Source organism: Melozone crissalis, unplaced genomic scaffold, assembly GCF_028551555.1.
Source record: "Melozone crissalis strain CALT ecotype California unplaced genomic scaffold, PUWL_Pcris_2 ptg000007l_1, whole genome shotgun sequence".
Classification (NCBI taxonomy): Eukaryota; Metazoa; Chordata; class Aves; order Passeriformes; family Passerellidae; genus Melozone; species Melozone crissalis.
The window spans coordinates 1510892-1533567 of NW_026535785.1; the positions used below are offsets into that span (position 1 = coordinate 1510892).

At 50.8% G+C, this 22676-nt stretch overlaps 1 protein-coding gene across 2 annotated transcripts in view; it reads left to right on the top strand.

Moving 5' to 3' along the window:
• GALNS (galactosamine (N-acetyl)-6-sulfatase) overlaps positions 1 to 22676 on the top strand; it is a 95492-nt gene that overhangs the window by 21344 nt on the left and 51472 nt on the right. Inside the window, exons 12-14 of one of the 2 annotated variants that reach the window (XR_008482721.1) lie at positions 7161 to 7282; positions 16027 to 16144; positions 19307 to 20206. Coding sequence is in view for 1 of the 2 variants with exons in the window: in XM_054269435.1 (XP_054125410.1) it covers positions 7161 to 7282; positions 16027 to 16144; positions 19307 to 19393 (327 nt within the window). In the remaining variant the exon portion in view is untranslated. Of the gene's footprint in view, positions 1 to 7160; positions 7283 to 16026; positions 16145 to 19306; positions 21042 to 22676 lie in introns of those variants that run through there. The other variant, XM_054269435.1, reaches the window with a different exon arrangement.

Genomic DNA, 22676 nt, shown 5'->3' on the forward strand with positions numbered 1-22676 from the left:
TGTTCACCTGTGGTTGGACTCCCTGATCCTTGTGGGTCCCTTCCAACTCAGGATATTCTGTGATTCTGGGAAAGTCTGGTGCCACACTGACCATGAGTCTCACAATTCCTGGCACAAAACACCTATTTTGAATTATTGAAATGGAACTGGGATGAGTTTGTTGGGTTTGTGATGTTTGAAAAGGAAAGGTGTAGAAAAGGCACAATGGAAAATACAGCAGTGGTTGAAACCAGTGAAATAAATGTGTTTAATCTGTTATCAGCACTTTTGTGAGCCCACATCACACTATGTACACCATTTTATTTATTATATTTATTTCCTGGCTAATCTCCTCACAGTTAGATGTTAGGCACTATTATTTCCTTTTCTTTTTGTGTCTTTCTTGGCCCTAAACTCTGGGGCATTTGCTGAGTGGCAGCTTCACATGTGTGCCTTGCTGCAGATCCCTTCAGACAGGAACCCAGAGCACCAAGGCCCAGCTGACAGCAGCCTGGGCTTGGGGAGGGATTGTTTGCATGATTTAATTTTTTTATGCTTTTTTTTTTGAACTTATGGAAGGTCCTCAAGGCATCACAGGTGCAGAGCTAAGTGCTGGTGACATTTGTGGATATAAAAGTGCAGGGATTCTTTCACTGGGATGTCCTGGGGGGTAGAAGGAAGTGTCAGCTCCAAGGGAGTCATTTCCATTCAGGGCTGTAAATGTGTGTGTTTGTCTTTTTTCAGACTGCAGTGCTTCAGGATTTAAAGCTTGTTTTACAGGCAGCAGGCAGGAAAGGAAAGTTGGCTCCAGAAATGTTTTTTATGCTCTGTCTCGGTGCTAATTCCACACAGATAAAATGAGATCATTTATTTGTCTTGTGTGTGAGTAAAACCTGTTTATCTCCCGTGGAGGGTTTTCCCTGGGTGGGAGGAACTGGGAGCTCCTGTGTGTGTGTGTTTGGGTGTAGGGGTGGCAGATTCCCACAGCAATCCTCGCTCTCCGTGGTGATAAAAGCACATACCCTCATTCCAGTGGGGAAATAAATAAACCCCTGCGTGGAGCTCAACTCCTTCCTGCACGTCTGAGTGTGGAACAGTGATAATGGGGACCAGCTACTCCTTCCAGAGGCTCTCCCACTGTGAGCAGTGGCAGTGCTGCAATTAAGGAATATTTATTTCTTTCCAAGTCTTTGTTTAACTGCTGTCTGATAAAAGTCAGCAATTATCCTGTACATCAGAGAGACGATTACAAATCCACTCTCTTTCCTGCAGCTTGGATCACATGGGCTTGATGTGGGGAAAATTGGAGCACATTAGTGGCCAGAGCAGCCATTAACAACACGCAGAGGAAGCTGAGGCTGAGATTTGTTCCAATTCTCCTCATGTCTTCAAGCCATTAATTACAAACCTCGCAAGTTTAAAAATAGAAATAAATCAGAATGCAGAGCAGCTCCGCAGCTCCCAGCCCTGCTGGAGGAGTTTCTAAGCTCACCTTACAGCACAGTTCCCTCTTTCAATCACTGGGCTTCCCAGCTGTGTTGATATTGGACTCTGGAATCAAAAAGGGCACTTTGTTTGCTAATTCCATTTGAAAAACAACTATAAATCCATGCACATCTGTGGCGTTTGGAATTCTGACTGTTGGCTCTTTGTTCAGTCAGGTTGACTTGCCATCCCAGTAGAACTCCAGCTAATGAGGATTTGTTAATTGTATGATCTTTAGAGGTCTTTCCTCATTGTGAATCCAGTGAGACTTCCAGATATGAAACTCTCTGTGTGAGGGTCCCCACTCAGACCTGGAATATGTGGTTTTCCTGACATCCATTGGAAAGAGAGCTGAAGTTTGCCAGATGTGGCAAAACAGCTGCCTGCACATTTTGGAGAGGTTTATTTTATGGGTAGGGGAATATTTCATGGTTTTGACAGACTTTAGCCAGCCCTCCTTTCCCTTTCAGAATTCCCTTGGTAATTGACTGTGTGGAAAATCACCGATACAGTAAACTTGCCCTGGGTTTAATTCCCATTTTTGTTTGACTTTCAGATGGGATTATCTCATGAAAGCAGCCAGCACCCCATTTTCATGCTGCTCCTGGAAAATGGGGATCTGGTGCCTGTTTGGGATGAGCAGGATGGTGAGGGAGGATGTGGCCCCTCACCTGGAAAGCTGTGTGAGTTGGTTCAGCAATAAAGGATGTACACACCAATAAAAACCTGCCAGGGACACACAGCCTGCAGCAGGCCCAGCCTAGCAGAGCAGAGCAGGGCTCTGAGGGCTCCTCTCTCCATCTGGCACTGGCAATATTTGCTCTGGAAACATCCCATGCAGGCAGCACACAGGTTTGCTGTCATCCCCCGCTCCCATGACAGCAGCGTGCCCTTACTGGTCTGCATCCTCTGCCTTATGGCCTGGGATTAGGGCTTGTCATCTGACACACTGATGAATTGTGCTGTTCTGTTCTTCCCAGCTTTTGTTTGTTTATTTTTTAACCCCCAAGCAATTTTTTTTTTTTCTAGTCTGATTCCTGTCAGGAAGTCTTGTAGTCTGTCTCAGTGCTGGAGGATACCTTGGTGCTGCCTTTTCTGCTGGATTAACTGGATTTCTTGATTCTTGGGGGGGTGGTCTCTCTAAAGCATGAAGGGAAGGCTCACTCACAGAATCAAGTGGGAGTAAGCATTTTGTGGGACATTTTCCCTGAGGATTGCACAGGATGCTTATTTGGAGCTGTTTACCTGCCTTCCATCCATATAGGTGGCTCATGTTTGCACAATTTGACATCTCTGACATTCAAGAGGTGATAAATGGGACAGAGGGAGATGAAAGGAAGCCTGACTTGAAAAATGTGTTTGTATTTTTAAACAGTTTGATAGAGGCAGAAAAAAATCTGCCTCCTGCACGTGGGCTGAGTCCCCGCTGCTCCAGGACTGCTGGATATCAAAGCTTTTCCATTCTTGTTCACCTTTTTTTCCTTGTAGCAAAAATCAGCAGTGATGGAAATAGCCATGTGTGCAGGAGCAAAGGGAAAACAGAGGGAAAACCTGGGGATAAACCTGAGGATAAATCTGGGGAGATCCCTCTTGGACAGTGAAAACACACAGGACTTTCACTGGCAGCCACCTGTCAAATGCTGGGGGTTTTTGAAAGCAGGGGTCTGAAAAGGTAAAAAATGGGTGTTTTCTATAAATTTAGAGTAGGCAGCAAGTCCTCAGGCATTTGCTAATGTAGTGCTGGATAGAGGAGGCAGGAATGAGAGCTAGCAGAAAGGAAATTTCCTTTTCTCTGCCTCCCACCAAAAGCATCCAGCACAGAACAGCCCTTGGACCTCCCAAGAGCACCGAGGCAAGAAGGGGGGAAAAATAACGAAGGAAAAACCGTGGAAAACGCCCTTTGCCTGTGGGAGAGGGGCTGATAACATCAACCTTTGTGCTGTCAGCCTGTTGGGAGCCTGCCCTGGGATTCCTGAGCTGCCTAAAGCTGCCGCTATTGTTCTAATGCGAAATGCCAGAGGGGTTATTCCAGTCAGGCTCTGCCATTGCCCTTCTCCTGCATGTGAAGGGATCGATAAAGCCTTTTCTGCACCGGGGATGTGAAGTCAAGTAGAACCTCACAAATAATGACATTTGATTTTGGTCCTCTGAGCATACGAACCAGGCATCGATCGAGCTCACTGCGCTGCCCATCCCGGGGCTGCCCATCATTCCAGGAATGCCCATCGTCCCTGGGGCTGCCCATCATTCCAGGAATGCCCATCATCCCCAAAGGCTGCCCATCATCCCTGGGGCTGCCCATCATTCCCAGGAATGCCCATCGTCCCTGGGGCTGCCCATCATTCCCAGGAATGCCCATCATCCCCAAGGGCTGCCCATCATTCCCAGGAATGCCCATCATCCCCAAGGGCTGCCCATCATTCCAGGAATGCCCATCATCCCTGGGGCTGCCCATCATCCCTGGGGCTGCCCATCATCCCAGGGGCTGCCCATCATCCCTGGGGCTGCCCATCCACAGGGTCTTCCCATCTCTGGTGCTGCCCATCCCAGGGTCTCTTCCACCCTCCTAACCCATCAGCAGCAGTTTTGGGTGCCCAGGGTTGAAGCCTGGCACCCCCACTGCTCATCCCAAGGAGGATTTCCCCAGGAATGGCCAGGAGCCCAAGGGCACCGTTTACCTGTGCAAACAGCAAGAAACAAAAAATTCCAGGCTTGAATTGGCAGCTGTGCTGTTGTGCTTGCAGTGCTCACCTGCTTTTGGTGCCCTGCTGGTGCTGGGGGGAGCAGAGCAGAGCAGGAGGCAGGGCTGGGCTGGGCTGGGCTGCAGCCAGGCTGAGCAATTGCCAGAGGGCTCCCGTTAACACAAGCGGTGATTCCATCTCCTGGCAGGGAGCCCAACGTGGCTGTGTTTGTCTCATGTCTCTATTGACACAGCATCTGTGGGCCATTTGCTCTGGAAATTAAAGCTGTGCAGCCAAAGGCTGCTGCTGCTGCATGCCAGGGATGGAGAAACAACAGGGCTGTGGGATTGCTGAGGAGGACAGGGTGGTGATGGCTGGAAGCTCACCTGGTGGGCAGGGAATGCCATGTTTTAGTCAGAATCATTGAAGGGAAGGATTATTGGGGTCTCTCCTGCAGCAAACAGCTTTCTGTGGTGGTGCAAAACACCCTAAGGGCTGGGCAGGAGCTTTGATGCTCTGTGTGGGCTCCCTGAGAAGGCAGGAGATGACCAGGAAGGAGGTTTGGTTTGCTGGTTTGGTTTTCAGGCTTATCCAGGAGGAGAAAAGCCCAAGAGTTTGTTGAAGCACAGGGAGTGACCTTTGTGCTGTGTTTGATCAGTGAGCCCTGCAAATCCCAAAATCCAGGGGCTGGAAAAGCCCCAGGGTCATGGAGGGACCAGTCCAGGTGTGAGCACTGAGCCACATGCAGTCCTTCCCTGAGCCCTGCAGGGATGGGGCTCCAGCCATTACCTGGAGAGGGAACAGGGACAAAAGTGAGGAATGTGCCCAAATTATTGATCCCTGCACATTGCTATGAACAGTGTGACAATAAACAGCTTTAGGGATAACAGGAGAGTGGAATTGGGTGGTGTTATCCTGCTTAGGCAGCTCTTGCCTCTTCTCCAGCTCCAAACATCACCAAACCTACCTGTACAAAATAAATAATATTGAATTTTGTATATTTATAGCTTTTTTTTTTACTAATTTGTTGATGAGTAGATAGAAAATCTTTGAAGCTGTCTCTGCAGGTTGAATATTGACTCACAGAGCACATAAAAATAGCAATATTCCATTTTATTTGCAGGTATAAACTTGGAATGCTTTAGAAATGTCCTGAAAGGGCATTCTTGGGGTTTTATTTGCTTACCTATTTATTTATTTGACTTTTCTCCACTAGACTGCTTTTCAAGAGGGGACTGAGTGCTTAAATTAGAATGACAGGTGGCTTTGGGCTGGTGGCATCAGCCAAATTGTCCCAGCATTTTCTTTCCTGGGAATCTTTGAGATTGTGTTTTGGGCTACAAGGATTTCCTGGGAAACACAAGATAAAATAGAAACTGAGCAATGTCTAAACAAACACCCCAGAGACAAAAATCTTTCACACTGAAGCATTTGCAGCGAGGAGCATTGTACCAATTAGCAGGCTCTTAATTAAATTGCTTGTTTGATTTGCATCCAAATTATAATTTGGATGTTATGGAGGCTTTGATACCTTTTCATTAACTGGTCCTTTTGTGGGGGAAAAAAACCCACAAAAATCTCTTTTCCCTGTATGTTTCAGAGCCTGTGGCATCACAGGGTGGGAAGGTCAATCAGTTTTGTATCCATTTAAAGTCCATTATTGGTAGGGCCACTCCAACCTATCAAGCAACTCCCTTATTTTTCCAGTCAGTGATTCAGGAATCTATAGCCCTGTGCAGATAAATGGGATTTCATGGGCTTCTAAACTTCTTGCTTTATTGAAAAGCAGAATATTAACTGCTCCACTGACCAGCTGTCCATTAAAAACACGGGATATTTTTAGAAAATTGTTTGCCAATCAAATCCTACCAACATCTGTAGAGAGCCTTTTCAGTTTGTTTTATAAGCAAATGCTACAGCTGCTTTCCCCCTTTCCCTGAAGCACTCCCATTTACCTGCCCTCCATGTCTGTGTCCGTGGCTTGGGGCACTTTGGGATTGTGAGGAGCAGCATGGGGGCTGGAATTGTAAAACGCAGCTTTAACAAGTCCATTTGGGGCCGGGCCTGGCAGGGCTGGGCTGGGCTGGGGGGCTCTGCTTTATTGCCTGCCCAGGGAAATGAGTGCTCTTTGCATTTTTGGCTCTTGCAGGGGTTTAAATGGGCTCTGGTGGCCCTGGAGGCTGCAGGCCAGGGATTAGGGAGCTCCCAGCTGGCAAATCAGGGCTGGGGAGGGAGAGAAGGGGGCTGGCAGGGCTGGGGCAGATGGAGCTGGCAGCTCTGGTGCCCAGCCAGCATTTAACCCCTTGCTGCTCCCAGCTGCTTCCCCAGGAGCTGAGCCCTTCAAATGCAGTGCTGCTGCAGGGAAATCCCACCCTGTGCCCCCCAGATGGCCAGAGACAGGAATGTGGGGGTGTCTCCCCTTCCTGCAGTACCCCCATCCCCACTGTCATGCCCAGGGGAGCCCCTCCAAACCAGCTTGCCATGAATCAAATTGAAAACACACCAGTTTTTATAAGATTAACCAGATTTGCTTCATTTCTCAGAGAAACTGATCCCTCAGGTGTTGCCAGGGGAGTTTTCAGGTGCCTGCTGCCTCTCTGGATGTCTCTCCTGGGGTTTTGGTTTTGGTTAGAGGTGTCAAGCAATCCTATCTTCCTGGGGCTTTCCAAAGCCAGAAAAACCAACCAGAAAATCCTTTCCACGTGCAGAAATTTTATGATTAAATGCTTCCACCTCTTTGTCTTTTGTTCTGCCATTTCATTTTAATGAATATTTTATTGGGATTATATTTTTATAAGACAAGCATGCACGGCCTTGCTTCAGCTCTTAGGGCAACACCACTTGCTCACCTTATTTTACCCCAGCAGCTCAGAATGTGTTTTGGAGATTGAAGTGGACTCTTGGTTTAAAACAATCCTGAGGTTTGTTGGTGTTTTCCTGGAGAAAGTGGCATCAACTCAAGTCTTGCTGCCTGCCCTGCATCACCTGTGATGGCCTCTCTCCTTTTTCCTGCAGGGCATTGATTTCTGTCCTGGCCAGAGCGTGGATGGAGTGACCACACACACCCAGGAGGAGCACACCTACCTGCCCCTGCTCTTCCACCTGGGCAGGGACCCTGGGGAGAAGTTCCCCTTGAGGTGAGCCACTTCCTGGGCTGTCTGAAAACTCAGCAGTGTCACTGCTCACAATTTATTTGCTGGTTCTTGAAATCTGCTTAAAAGCTGTGCCAGAAAGCCATGCTGGGAAATGATGGCTTTCCTGCTGGCTTTTTCTCAGGAGAAGGAGCAAAACCCTTGTTTTTGGGTGGTCAGGTGGGATGGGTGTGCACATGGACCTGTCAGCCTGGTTGTTCCTGTTGTGTGTCCTGCAGCCCCTCGGGGAGGAGGAAAACAGAATATTAACTGGAATAGTTAACCAATATTAATTGTAAAACACCAATTTTTGGCCAGGTCAGGGCTGGGTGCAGCACATTCAAACAGAGCTGCTGGGGAGCTTTGGGGCCAGGGGAGCAATAAATAAATAACCTGTGTGGTGCTGGAATCCCTGGAGGCCACACTGGTCACCTTCCAGTCTCCTGCCCCAGCTGAGGGAGCTGCTCCAGAGGGGTTGGGCAGGACTTTGTGCCCAATCCTGCTCCTTCCTCGGGCTCTCCTGCCTGTCTGAATCCATTCTCCTCTAAGCCTGCTATTGAAATGTTTATCTCTGGCACACACCATGCCCTGAGAGATTCCCACAAGGATTTATGCACTCAGCAGAGCCCACAAAGAGCTCTGCCACCTCCAAAAATGCTCCCAGGGTGTCCCCACCTCCCTCCCTGCAGCAAATGCAGGGACACTCAGCCTCATCCCTTGCAGGGGCTCTGACAGGGACAGGGTGGGAATAAATCAAGGAGCAGGAGCTGCTGGGCCTGCCTGCCCAGAGCTGGGTTTGTGCAGCAGCCTGGAGAGGCAGAGATGTTTCCTGGGCTGACAGGGCTGCCATTACTCAGCCGGTTTGAATAATTGAGTGGACACACTCAGCCCATTCCTTCCAGAGAAGCTGAGCCTGTGCTGCCCACCGAGTGTTTTCACTGGAGAGAGGAGGGGAGGGAGAATATCTCCATTCTCTCTCACTTAACAGAGCACTTTAGAGGGGCATCAGCAGTGGGTAAAGCTCTTTGGGGGCTCTGCTCCCTCTGCATTCCAGCACTAATGAACAGAGCACAGCTGCAGCCCCAGGGCTGGAAATGCAGCTCAGTGAAACCAAACCGGGCTGGGCTTCCAGGGAGATTTAACAGCTGGGTCATTCCCAAGGGATGGAGGGACAGGACACAGGGAATGGGTGCCCCAGAGTCAGGGATGGGTGGGATATTGGGGAGGAATTACTCCCTGTGAGGGTGCTGAGCTCCTGGTGCCCAGAGCAGCTGGGGCTGCCCCTGGTCCCTGGCAGTGCCCAAGGCCAGGCTGGACAGGGCTGGGAGCACCTGGGATAGTGGAGGGTGTCCCTGCCATGGCAGGGGGCACTGGATGGGCTGTAAGGTCCCTTCCAACCTAAACCATTCCAGGATTCTGTTTTAGGAAATGAGTGTACACAAATAATCTTTTTCCAAAAATGAAAAGAATAGGCAGCAGTAACTGAACTGTAGCTTGCCTGCTGTGTGTGTCACCTTTGTCACCTGCTCCAGGTGACCCTGCCCTGCCAGAGGATGGCACAGGGTGAGCTCTAGAGCTCTCAGCCCTAAACACTCTGTGATTTTGGGCTTCTGTTTGTGTTTCCTCTGGATCTGAGGCAGAGGAGCTCTCCCCTCAGAGGTGTTTGCAGCACCTGTGATTCCACTGCTCCTTCCCACCACCCCAGAGTGAGCATTGAAATAAATTCCAGGGTTCCAACTGCAATCATTTCTCATATGGCTGCATTGATTTTTTGGATATTCACAAGCTGTTGCTCTGATTGAATTTTATGGCAAGATTATGACCCGATTATGGAGAGCTGGGCTGGTGTTTATTATGCAGCCCCTAATAGAAGCCCTGCTTTTAGCACACCACTCTTCCTTTCTCCAGCACATTCTGCTGCTATTGTCTCCTCTCTGGTCACAATGGAAAACTCATGGGAAGTGGGTCTGCTCTATCGAATGTGGTAATTAAATTATCCTCATTTGTGGAGCTGTTCCTGGTGTGTATTTTTATTTAGCTTAATTATCCCCCTTGGCAGGGAGCCTGCTGGGAGTCCCCACACTAATGTTTCTCCAAAGGGAATCCAGCATCCTGCTCCCAGCCTGCATTTGTCTGTCCCTGTGTGCTGCCTCTGCTCTCCCTGCCTGCTTTTGCTCACTTTTTATTGCATTTATTCCTTATTTAGTGCAGCCTTTTCTTCTCCCTTGAAATGGTTTTAATAATCTGTCATCTCTCTTGATTTGCATGAGTTTGGAGTGGGATCATGTGCAAAGAAAACAGCAGTGGGTGTCCCTGCTGCTCAGGAGGGGCTGGCATCACATGCACCTCCAGAGGGGTTCACTGCTCGTGTATTTGGGATCTCAGAGCCAGGGAATCCCAGGAACCAGCAGCTCAGTCACCTGCAGGGCAGGGACTCTGCACGTGCAGGACACACAGGGACACTTTATAGATTCAGGGAATGTTTCAGATTGCACCCTTAGGACCATCAACCTGGCCCTGCCAAGCCCAGCACTATTTGAGTCATCTCATGGGGGTTGGAACTTAGATGAGTTTTGAGTTCTTTTCCCACCCAAACCATTCCATGATTGTTACTCTGTATTAGGAAGATGAGAGGATAGAAATTTTTCCAAAAATCAAACAAAGCTTTTCAGTCTGTGCTGAAGTGGCTGCTGAAGGGATCCCTGAAGGTGCAAGTGCTGCAAGCCCCAGAGGCAGCAGTGACATGTGCAGCTCCCTGAGGTTCTTGGTGAGGCAGGACAAGTCCTTCCTCTTCCTCACACTGCTCCCTGCATTTCCTGAGCCTGCCTGCAAACAGTGCCAGCCAAAGGAGCTCCTCATGCACTGAAGGCTGGCTCAGGCAATTCCAGGAGGTCCTGCCAGCTGTGGGGACAGGTCTGGCACTGCTGGCCCTGCCCATTGATCCCTTGTGGTGCTGCCCCCTGCCCTCAGCTGCTCTGGGAGCAGCCCCCACACCATGGCTGGGGCTTCTCCTCCTGCTGCTGCTCATCTTCTGCCAAGGGACACGGTTGTGTTTGTGATATTTCCTTTGCCTTGGAATATCCTGGAATGGTTTGGATTGGAAGGGACCTTACAGACCATCCCATCCCACCCCTGCCATGGCAGGGACACTCCCACTGTCCCAGGCTGCTCCAGCCCTGTCCAGCCTGGCCTTGGGCACTGCCAGGGATCCAGGGGCAGCCACAGCTGCTCTGGGCACCTGTGCCAGGGCCTGCCCACCCTGCCGGGGAACAATTCCTAATTCCCAATGTCCCATCCAGCCCTGCCCTCTGGCACTGGGAGCCATTCCCTGTGTCCTGTCCCTCCATCCATTGTCCCCAGTCCCTCTCCTGCAGCCTCTTTGGACCCTTGTGTAGGAGTCACCTCATCCCTGGTGGTGAGAGGGGAGCCCTTTGTGCCTTTTTGTCACCGGGTCAGTGCAGGCTGGGGACAGAAAATCTCTCTCTTTTAATAGTTCTCAACTTTAAACTGTAACCCAGAATGTGAGTGGGGCAGCACAGAAAGCAGAAGCATTTCCCTGACTCTGAGCAGGGCTTTGTTTCCTCCCTGCATGCAATAACTGCCCTTGTTACCAAATTTATCCAAATGCAGAACTAAAAGATCTGATAGGTTTTTTCCTTGGCCAGATTCTGTTATCTTTGGGCTGTGGTGTGTGTGCTAAGTACCACAGAGGGAACTTGTTCCTGCAATGTGACAAATTCAGCAAAATTATCTGTTGGTACCATCTTCACCAGCAGTTGTCAGTTTTATTATCTGAGTCAGATTATTGTTTATGCAGACATTTAGTAAAATACTGCATAATAATTATTTTATATATAATATTTATATTTATATATCTAGATATATAAATGTATAATATATTATTTATATATTTTATATGTATATATAAAAAGCAAAGCTGGCACAGCTGAAAACACAGTTAGTAAAATACCTAATGCAGCCTGAAGTAGAAATAGTGTTTTGAAGCCAAGGAATTTATAAGAGAAATCTCTGAAATGCTGCCAGTTTGAGCCAGAGGTGCAAAGCTTAGTAACAAGTGAGGACAGGGTGAGTACAGCCTGCTCACACCTTGTTGTTACTCCAGGTTTGCAGCAGCTTCTGCTCTGAGCAATGAGTTTATTGAATTATGAACATCAAAATTCCTGTGTTTTACTTAGGGCAATGGATTTTACTATTATGGAAGAAAATGGAAGTGATAAGGCTTGGTTGATGAACATAATGATTTTAGAACACATTAATTAAGAAGAGAGCTCACAAGTGCCTATTTCGAGCAGATGGAAAATTCAGGAAATCATCAGAGAGGTAATTGCAGTGGTTATAGAGCCAGAAAAAAAAAAAGGGAAGGAGCTCCTGAAGGGAAGCTAAAGGGGAAAGGATCTGACAGAAAAGTTGCCAGTCTCACCTTAGTGCTCAGGGCACAAACCTGGCCGTGGGGAACAGAGAGAAGGTGCAAAACAAGGGGAAAATGTGAATAATAACAGAGAGCAAGGATTGTGCTGACTCCTCATCCTGGAAAAGGGAGATGGCACCAGCTGCAGTGCAGGGTGAATTAGCAGCTGCCACAGGAGAGGGGACACTGAAATGGGGAAATTGTGGCTGAGGAGCCTCAGAGGTGGCAGTGACAACCATGGAGCACCGAGCACAATGGGAATGGCTGCAGCAAGGTGGGAGAAGCAGGGTGGGACTGGTACAGAGCCAGCTGGAGGGAAGAGGGGGAAATAAAACCCAAAGAGGGGGGAATAAAACCCACCTGTGGAGGAGAACCAGCAGCCTGGAGACTGGGAATGGGCACAAACACCGCTGGGTCTGTGGCTGCCCTTTCCCAGGGGCTGGGACCAGCCTGGAGCTCGTGCTTCATCAGCCCACGGCCCTCAGGAGCTCTGGGTGGAGCCATGCTGCATGAAAAGGCGTGTTGGGAGAAAAACCCTGCATGAACCAGCTGGGAAAAATGCAGAATGCAGTTTGACAGGGACACCATCATCTTCATCATCATCATCATCTCCACAAACAGGTCCAGGCAGTGCTGCAGCCACAAGAAAGTGCCCTGAAGAGCACAGAACATAAATTGTGATTCAGGGGTAGCGCTGAAAATGAAACTTAAGGAATAGCACAGGAGCAGCCAGGATCAGTGGATAGCTGCTATTCCTGTCCTCTGTTCACCCTCAGATGAAGGCTTCACCCCTCACTCCACCTTTATCCCCCTTGCCATGTCAGTGCTGGGGTTCCTGCACTGAAATCCAGGATTCTGGGAGCTGGGGAGGGAGAACTTGCATGAGAAGAGGTGAGCAGGTGGAGGATCAGCACCACCACATCTCCTTGCTGTAAGGGGTGTGCTGATCATCACAGCTTGGGCTCTCCCACCTTGGAGGCCTTTTCCAGCCTGGATGATTGTGGAATTCCAAGGTTTCCTGTGACCCTCATTTCTCCAGGGATGCATCTGGGCCCAAAATGCTGCTGGACTAGAGGTGACTCAGTGTAGGGGCCACCTTCAGCCTTTGGTTCCTCATTTGTTTTCCTTTGGCTCCTCTGAGTCTCTCCAGTAATTCCAGCAGCAGAGCCCCAAACCTGTCTCTGCCTCCTGCATTGTGCAGACCTTAAATTGCAAATAAACTTGATAATAGGAGAGAGGAACTGAGGAAGAGACTGAGTAATAAGACAAGATCAAGACTTGGATACCAAGGTGCTGCGAAGCCTCAAAGCACTGATAACAGATAAAATCAAATTATCAGAATCTGGGTGTATTTCAGAATTAAAAATAATGGTTTTAATTAAAATAATTCCAGGGGAGAAGGAAGTCAAGTATCATTAGCCACGTTTTATGCTCTTCCCATAACTTCATATCAATCTGAGAGCTGCTGTTCCTAGAACTATGGAATGGTTTGGATTGGAAGGGGCCTTTAAAACTCATGAGTGTAAAACTCATCACCTTTGGCTGCTCCAAGCCCTGTGCAGCCTGGTCTAGAGCCCTTTGTCAGGTTTTTGTGACTCCCATTATGGGAGTTTTTATAAAATATCATTCTCATTTTGTCCCAGCCCTCTCAGTTTCACCAGGGCCCCATCAGTCCCAGGACAGACAGTGTGAATCATGAGGTGTAACACAAACATCCTGAGACCCTGCTGGAAATGCTCCTGCATTTATTTGGGTGCTGATCTATTTGAGGGTGCATTTAATGGTGGCAGGGAGCCATCCCCGCAGGTGGAACCCCCGGGAGCAGGGGATTAAAGCAGAGTTTGGCTCTGGGTGAGGCCAGCCCTCCTCCTGCAGGCTGGCTTTGCTGGGGTTAAGCAGCAGAGCAGGTTCCAGGAGCTGTGGGGGGAGGAGGATGGAGCAGATTGCCAAGGCACAATTACAGTAAATGAAGGAAGCACAGCCCACACCTGTGCCTGGGACCCTGCTCTCCAATGCAGCCCTGATTGCATCTCCAGGGGCTTCCCGGAGGTAAAGTGTCAATTAGTGTAATGACCCTGGACTTTGTCCACTCTGCTCCCTCCTTCTGAGCCTGGAATAATTTCGTGGACGCTGGGGGATCTCTTTTAGCAAGCTCCTCACAACACCACCTGCTCACCCTCTCCTCCTTGCAGTGCTATTCCCAGCCCTCCTCGCCGGGATTGCTGAGCTGGAATAGGAAATGCAGCTCGCCCTGGAGGCTGCTCCTCCCAGACGATGGTGCCCAGGCACCTGGATAGAGAATTGCACCTCTTTGTGGGGCAGGGAATGCAGCAAACCTGGCCCTGCAGCCCAGGCCTGCATGTGCACTCCAGGAGAGGATGGGACTCCAGGCAGGAGAGGTTCCCAGCTCCCCTAACAGCTCTGGCTGATTACCATGAGGTAATTATCCCCATTTTACATGCAAATTCCAGGCACTCTTGCAGATTTTGTGTCAAAATGCACTTGCTTAGGGCCGGAGGCAGTTTTAACTCCTGTGCAGTCAGTAAATACTTCACAAATCCGTGGATGTGGGATTTTGGGGCATGTTGTGGAGCTGCACAGGAATATCTGAGATAAAACTGAGCCATGGGGCCAAGGCAGGAAAACTAAGCCCCATGGAATGGGCATTCCAATGGGGTCAAGAAATGAAAACCAACCTCCATGGAATGGGAGTTCAGTGGGGTCAAGAAATGAAAACCAGCCTCCATGGAATGGGAATTCAGTGGGGTCAAGAAATGAAAACCAACCTCCATGGAGCAGGGATGGATGAACATTGGGAATTAGGAATTCCTGGCTGTGAGGGTGGCAGGCCCTGGCACAGGTGCCCAGAGCAGCTGTGGCTGCCCTGGATCCCTGGCAGTGCCCAAGGCCAGGCTGGACAGGGTTTGGAGCACCCTGGGACGGTGAAAGGTGTCCCTGCCATGGCAGGGGTGGGATGAGATGAGTTTTAAATCTCCACCCACCCAAAGATTGTCAGATTCTATGAAATTCAGGAGCTTCTCAGGATCCTCTGGGTTTCAGGGTGGTCCTTCAGCTGTGTCCAGCAGGATCCAGGCAGCTGGGTGTGAGAGCAGCAGCTCCAGCTCCTCATCCCACGTTCCCTTCCTGCTCTCTATCAGCACAGCCCCACAATCAGCCTCTGCCTGGCTGCCTGCCCAGCTGGGATATTTATAGGGTTTACTGGAAACGCTTGGCACATCGCTGGCCTTCCAAATGTGATTGTTTTGCAAAGAAGGAAATTAGCTGGAGTGTGGGGCTGCTGGCCAGCCTGGCCTGGGAGCAGGGGAGCCCGAGGTCAGGACCCAGCTGCATTGGTTCTTTTATCTTCACAAGGAATTTGCCGCTCTCTAGGGGGGTTTGGTCGTTTTTAAGTGACTCTTAAGGTGATGGACAAAGAGAGATCTTTGTTAGGAATCCTGCTTTTTAGAAATACTTGAGATATTAGTGAAGTGCACCTCAAGCCACTCCAGCAAATGGCAGCTGGAAGAATCAGGTGGGTCAGGATCTGGTCATTAGAACCACATTTTGGGGCATGGCAGATAGCTCCCAGCTTGGAATAATCAAGCTGTGGTGGAAGAATGTGGATGGGGCAGAACATCAGCATTTTGTGGAATGGGGGAGGTATTTTTGTCTTGGACCAGGCCCTTCTATTCTTCTCCTCTGTGTTTGCATAATTTTAGTTCATTTCCTTGGTGGTTGTGGAGTTGAACTGGCCCGGGGTTGTGTTTGAAACCCTTCCTGAGAACACTCTTGTAAAACAAAATATTGACATTCCCTTCTGTTCCCTGCAACAAACGCCTCCCCTCTGCTGGGGCAGGTGTGCAGGAGAGCTCTTGGAAAGGGGGAGAGTGTGGGGAGCTGCTGAGCTCAGGTGGGACAGCTGGAAGGGCTGCCTTGGGAAATTCCTGTCCTCCGCTGTCTGGGAAGGTGTTTGTCCTGTGTCTGGGAAGTGTCCCTGGGTAATCACTGAAGGCACAACCCAGAAATGTCCTTTTATTTGCTAAGACAATTCCCTTGGGAGGCCACATGAGCTCCTAGCAGATCTGCACGAGGAGGAAACATTTGGAGCAGCACTTTGGGAGGCTGAGCTGCTCTGGAGGCAGGTGATTGCTGGGGAGGACGAGGCTCTGCCATCCTCATTGCCCTGAGCAGAGCCCCTGCCAGCCTGGATTCCATCCCCTGCAGACCGTGGGCAGCTGGCAGGGTGTTGGCACATCTCCTGCTCCTCGGGGACACCAGAGCAACCCCCAGCAGTAACCCCTGTGCTTTCTTTCCCCTGCAGCTTTGCCAGTGAGGAGTACCAGCAGGCTGTGCAGCACATCTCGGGGCTGGTGCAGCAGCACAGGGCCACCCTGGTGCCAGGCCAGCCCCAGCTGAACGTGTGTGACCAGGCTGTCATGGTGAGTGCTGAAGCACAAAGGCATGGGGACTGCTTGGGTTGAAACACATTTTGTGAAGGTTTTATAAACTGGCAGTGGTGGGAAGGGATGGAGGAGAGATGCACAATTACCTGTTAGTAGCTTCCTTACTCAGAGACAGGGCTGATCCTTCTTCTCCTTTCTAATCCCCTTCTGCAGTTCTCAAACCCCTGGAATTGTGGAATCCTGCAGTGGTTTGGGTGGGAAGGGACCTTAGAGCCCATCCAGTGCCACCCTTGCCATGGCAGGGACACCTCCCACTGTCCCAGGTGCTCCCAGCCCCGTCCAGCCTGGCCTTGGGCTCTGCCAGGGATCCAGGGGCAGCCCCAGCTGCTCTGGGCACCTGTGCCAGGGCCTGCCCATCCTCACAGGGAACAATTCCTGCCCAATATCCCACCCATCCCTGCCCTCTTTGCTTTGAGTCTTCTATGGGACATTTTCAGTGATGTATCTTTAGTCTCCTCCAATTCCCCCCATGCCTGAATTTCCCGAAGTCTTTATTGAAATCAAATTTTTTCAGTTCTGTTTTCTCTTTCAAGTCTCCTGTTGGAAGGTTACAGTTTGGCTTCCCTGTCAAACCCTGCTTGGTTTGTTGAGAACCTGGGAGAGGAACTGGATAATCTGGGGGAGGCTGTCACTTGACAGGAGGTTGTGTATCCCAGGGAATGTGTCTGTGGGCTGACAGACAAAATAGTAACAGGCAAAATCTTCCTACAGACAAAACCTTGGAACAGGCTGTGACAAACTAGTAACAGGCAAAATCTTCCTGATAATAAATAAATAAATCATCTCCTGAATCAGTCAGAACCTGCTGCCTCTGGTCTGTCACCAGCAAAGAGCTGTGTCCCCTCAGTAACGAGGCAAAGATCTCCCTTAGCTTTGGCCCATCTCTTTATTTTTGGATGTTAAATAGGAAAAAGATTTGAGGGCCCATTGTTTCTGTGTTGTTTTCTTTCCTTATTCAACTTTTCCCTTAATAAACACTGTTCTCTGCTCCTCTGGGACCTTTTGGGTTCAGGCACTGTCCCCAGGGCCTGGCTGCTGCCAGAGGCAGCACTGCAAAGGCATTTCTTCCCAAATGGAAGGGAGGGCTGGGGGGATCCCAGGCCCAGGGGAAATGTTTCAGTCCCAGCAGGAAACCCAGTGAGTTTTCCATGGTCACTACCCCAAAGTATCAGGCACAGATTGCTGCCTTTGGGAGCAGGAATGAAGCCAAGCAAACCTTTAGGGAGTGATTACATTGCTGGGTGGGCTGGGGGCAGAATCTGGCGTTGGGGGATGCTGGGAGATAAAGATAATTTACTGCCACTATCTCCTGTCACCTGATGATTTGATAAGGGTGTTTGTTTGATGTATTTGGGAGAGAGGAGGAGAATTGTCTGTACTTACACACAAACAAAGTGTGTGGAAATGTTCAAGGAAGTGTCCAAGGCCACAGAGGGACAGGGCACAGGGAATGGCTCCCACTGCCAGAGGATGGGATGGATGGGATATTGGGAATGAGGAATTGTTCCCTGTGAGGGTGGGCAGGCCTGGCACAGGTGCCCAGAGCAGCCCCTGATCCCTGGCAGTGCCCAAGGGCAGGCTGGATGGGATTTGGAACACCTGGGACAGTGGGAGGTGTCCCTGCCATGGCAAGGGTGGCACTGGATGGGTTTTGTGTCCCTTCCCAGCCAGGCACTGCAGGATTCCAGGACAGCAGCTGGGTCCTTGTGCAGATCCTGCAGAGCAGAGATGGAGGCAGGGGCAGGGAGGCGTTTGCAGCCCATCCCTGCTGGATCCCCCTGCCCAGGGAGCTCCCCCAGAGGCTCTGCTGGGTGTTCCTGCTGGGTGAGGGTGGCAGAGGCTGTTCTGCAGCTCGGGGTGTCCCCGGGGCTCCCAGCTCAGCCCAGCAGCGGGACCGGGGCTGCAGGAGGCAGCACAGACCCTTTATTGTTCTGCCTTTTCAAAAGAACAAACATTGCACTTCATGTCTTCCTTTGGCTCTCAGTTCCTTCTGCAGGGTGCTCTGGATTTCCCAGCCGCGGCTGCACATTTTAAAGCAGAGGAGCAGATTTAGAAAACGACATGAATTGTTCAGAAAGCCTGCAGAGCCCTCAGTGCAGAGGTGGCTCCAGCACAGCTCCCTCTGGGTCTGCTCCTCTGCAGGAATTGCTGGTGTCTCACTGCCATCTGTTGTCAGCTCCATGGAACAAAAACCTGCTCCAGTGGTTTTTTTTCCTGGGGTTGAGCATTTATTTTCCGTAGGAATTAAATTCCAGGAAAACAGAAATATTTGCAGGGTGAAAATCAGCAAAATGAAAGACAGGAGGTCAGTGTTGAACTGGCCTTTAATAGGGGACAGCAGGAATGTCCCATGGATGGACTGACCTGAGAGAGGGAGGCACAGAAGATTCCCGAAGGCAGAATGGGAAGTGTTATCTGCCCTTCCCATGACCACAATCCCAAATTTTTAATGGCAAAACCTCAGTGAAATTAAAAATGTTCATCTATCCAAATTCCTTCCTCCATTAATCTCTCTGGAAGCTGAGGCTGGCAGTGGATCTCCTTTTTCTGTTCTGCACATTCAGGTAGCTCCAGAAACCTGGAAACAAGGCAAACAAATAGTTCTGGTGTGCAGGCACTGGAAGAGGTGTCTCAGGAATGCTTCCTGCTCCCTGTGCCCGTGGATCCCTCCATCAAAACACTCATTAAAATACCAGCATTCTTATCTCTCTCACACCCTTGGCCTTGTGCTGCCTTCTGCCTCCTCAGGACAGTGCCTGGATGTTGCAGTGCTGACGGTGGGAGCTGCCCTGGACTGCCAGGGCGTCCCCAAACCTCCTGCTCTGTTCCTCTGTGCTGCCACAGCAGGGTCAGCAGCACGCCCCAAGCTGGGCTGGCAGAGGCCAGGAGGGACTGGAGTGTCCCAGCACAGGAATCGTGCCCAGCCCAGCATTTGCAGCCTTTCTCAGCTTTGATCTGAGTACTGTTTGGAGTGGGGAAGTTTATGAGCCCAGAGGCTCGGGCTGCAAGAGGAGTTTCATTTTTCAAGCAGCACATAAAAGTGTCTTTGTGAGGATCATAAAGAGCTGCTTGGGGTGAGAGCTTAGCAGATACTTGGTGTGAATCATCTTTCTGTCTGTTTCTGTTTGTTTTTAACAGAATTGGGCCCCTCCGGGCTGCGAGAAGCTTGGGAAGTGCCTGAAAGCACCCGAGTCTGATCCTAAGAAATGCTCTTGGCCTCACTGATGGCTGCAGCCCTGCAGAGCTGCCCACAGGACATGCAGTGTGCAATGCCTGCTCCTGTTGGCACTCCTGTTTACACAGGAAGGGTGTGATGTGTGCATGATATCATCACTTGCTCTTCCAAAAGGGCCAGTGTTTATATTCCTCATGCTCAGGGTTTAGCCTCTACTCCTCTCTTCCCCCAGCTCCTTCCCTACATGGTAACTCCAGGGAGATTGGGTCAGCTGGAAAAGCTCTCTGGACTCTGCCACCAGCTCCAAAATGCCCTGGATCACTCCTGCTCCTTGCACCCAGCCTTGCTCCCTCAGCTGCCCCAACAGGAGCCACGGGACAGGTCAGGAAACTCAGAGCTGCCAGAGAGCCCTGCCCAAACTGCCCATGTTTTGTTTGCCTGTGGCTTGTTGTTTTAACGTTTCATTTCCATTGTGAGCTCTGGACATCAACTTGTTTTTGCTTTCTCCCCAAATCTGTGAGCTCTGGGTGCAAACCAGGGATCCCTCCTGCTCACAGCTGGGGGGTTTGGATCCAGGGAGAATGCCCTGAGTTCCTTCCATGTGTAGCTGCAAACATTCCCCAGGTCATGGTTTCAGGAAAGGTGGGGATTGGGGTTACAGCCCCTGCCAGTGCCTGAAGGGGCTCCAGGAGAGCTGGAGAGGGAATCTGGGCAAGGGATGGAGGGACAGGACACAGGGAATGGCTCCCACTGCCAGAGGGCAGGGATGGATGGGATATTGGGAAGCAATTCCTCCTTGTAGGAGTGGTGAGGCCCTGGCACAGGTGCCCAGAGCAGCTGTGGCTGCCCCTGCATCCCTGGCAGTGCCCAAGGCCAGGCTGGACAGGGCTGGGAGCACCCTGGGATGGTGGAAGTGGAGCTGCACTGGGAGAGCTTTGAGGTCTTTTCCAGCCCAGACCATTCCAGGATTCTGTTGCCAGTGGTTGGTGCAGGACGTTTGTGGGGGTCAGGTGTTCATTTCAGGGCTTTCCTTCCTTTCCAGAAATCTGGCTCTAAAGCTGCTCCAAGCCCTGCTTCCCATCTGGTGCTCTGGGCTCAGAAATGCCCCTTGGCACCAGCCCTTAACTCTTGCCCCGTTTCCAGCACACGTTCTCCCAGGAATTCTCCTTGTGCAAACCTTCCCCAGCCTGGCTGCAGCTCTCCTGGGGAACACAGGATCAGCCTTTGCTCAATGCCACAGGGCAGATCCCTGCTGTGCCCTGGAGCCTGCTCCACACCCTTCCCCATCTCCAATAAACCTGTCTGGAGCCAGACCAGCCTCCTCTGGGCCCTCAGGGCAGCAGCTGGAGGGAGCCTGAGCATGTTTGGGTTCACTCTGAAAGAGGGGAGGTTTGGGTTGGATATAAGGAAGGAATTGTTCCCTGTGAGGGTGGGGAGGCCCTGGCACAGGGTGCCCAGAGAAGCTTGGAGCAGTCTGGGATAGTGGAAGGTGTCCCTGCCCATGGCAGGGGATGGAGCAGGGTCAGCTTTCAGATCCCTTCCCACCCAAACCATTCCATGATTCTCCACTGGTCCCACAACAGCTCCACTTCCACCCCTGCAGTGTTTTCCACAGCACAGGTGCCTTCTCTGTGTGATGTTGTGCTGCCTTAGGAAAATCCAGGTGCTCTGTACCTGGAAACAGCTCAAATCCCTCCCCAGCTCTGGAGAACTCTGTCCTTGTGCCAGCTCCAGGCTCCAGCTGCTGCTTCCTACCCTCCTGTAACCCCAAACCCTCCCATTCCCCCATCCCATGCTCTATGTACCTCCATGGTAATCCCTGCTGTGTGTCTCGTGCTGGATAATCCCATTAAACTGGAATGACAACAGCCCTTGGGTCAGCTCTTGCTGTTGCACCTCTCAGAAATCCCAGCCAGCATTTCAGGGATCCCTGCACATCTGCAAGTGCCATTTGTTTATAGCCCACATTTCTCAGGATGTTCCTGCTTGTCCTTCAAGTGTATCACGGCAATTCCAGCGCACCCATAACATTCCTCCTTGTTTGGACACAGCTCAAGGCTTGGGAGATGTGGCCAGCAGCTCCCTCAGAGGGGAGCTCAGGGCTGCCAGCAGCTGTGGGTCTGTCAGCACTGATAAAAACAGGAGATCCTTGTTTGCTGGGGCTGCTCAGCTCTGCTGTGGGGCTTCTCCATGTCCAGGGAGGGGAATGGAGCTGGGAAAGGGCTGGAGAATCCTGAGGGAGCTGGAAAAGGGAATGGGGAATCCTGAGGGAGCTGAGAAGGGGCTGGAGAATCCTGAGGGAGCTGGGAAGGGAATGGAGAATCCTGAGGGAGCTGGAAAAGGGAATGGGAAATCCTGAGGGAGCTGAGGGGGCTCAGCCTGGAGCAAAGGAGGCTCTGCACAGCTGCTGCCAGGAGGGGACAGGGAACAGGGACAGGAGCAGAGTTGTGCCAGGGGAGATGGAGGCTGAATATCAGGGGATTTTATTCATGGGAAGGGTGAAAAGCAGGGCACAGGGCAGTGGTGATATCCCCAGCCCTGAAGTGTTGAAACCCAGTGGATGTGGCATTGGGGTCACCATGGTGCTGAGGGCTGGATTTGATCTCTGAGGTCTTTTCCAGCCTCAGTGGCTTTGATTCCACAGCTGTGTCCCTGGGGCTGTGAGAGCCCTGCATTCACTGTAAAATCCAACCAGAGGAGGGAGTCCCTGGCTGCAGGTCCCTGGCAATCCTGTCAGCCCTCAAATCCTTGTGAGGAAACAGCCCTGGTGGGGTTCTGTGCTGCTTAGGAAGAGATCCCCAGGATCAGAGCTGGCCAAGCTCGTCAGTCCCCAGAGTTTGCTGTGGCCACCTCCTCCCTGTCCCCTGCCTGCTGCTCCCTCCCCTGCCCTGTCACAGCTGCCTTTGGGAGATGCTGCTCGGCCCCTGAACTTGCTCTGAGCAGCCACGGGGTTTGTCCCCCTCCCAGCACAGCAAAGCCTCATTCCTCATCCCTGGAGTGATCCCAGGACACCGATCCTGCAGGGAAATGCTGCACTTGAAAGCAAGTAAGTGAAGCCATGACGTGTCTGTTTAGAGTAAGAGGACACGAAGCAGATCATAAATTATCAGGGTTTAATGTGACAAAGCTTCTGCTTTAAGTTTAAATAGGAATAGTTGTTTTCCAGCTGGATAATAGGAGGAATTTTAAATGAATGCCTTTCCTAAAATTGTACAGATTTAAAAGTGGGGAGCTGAAGAACTCATGAGGGAAAATAAACTAATTTATCAGCAGTGCAGTCTGTGATTTCACCTGTGAGCCAAGGGAGTGACACCTGGCTTTGGGGCACTCTCC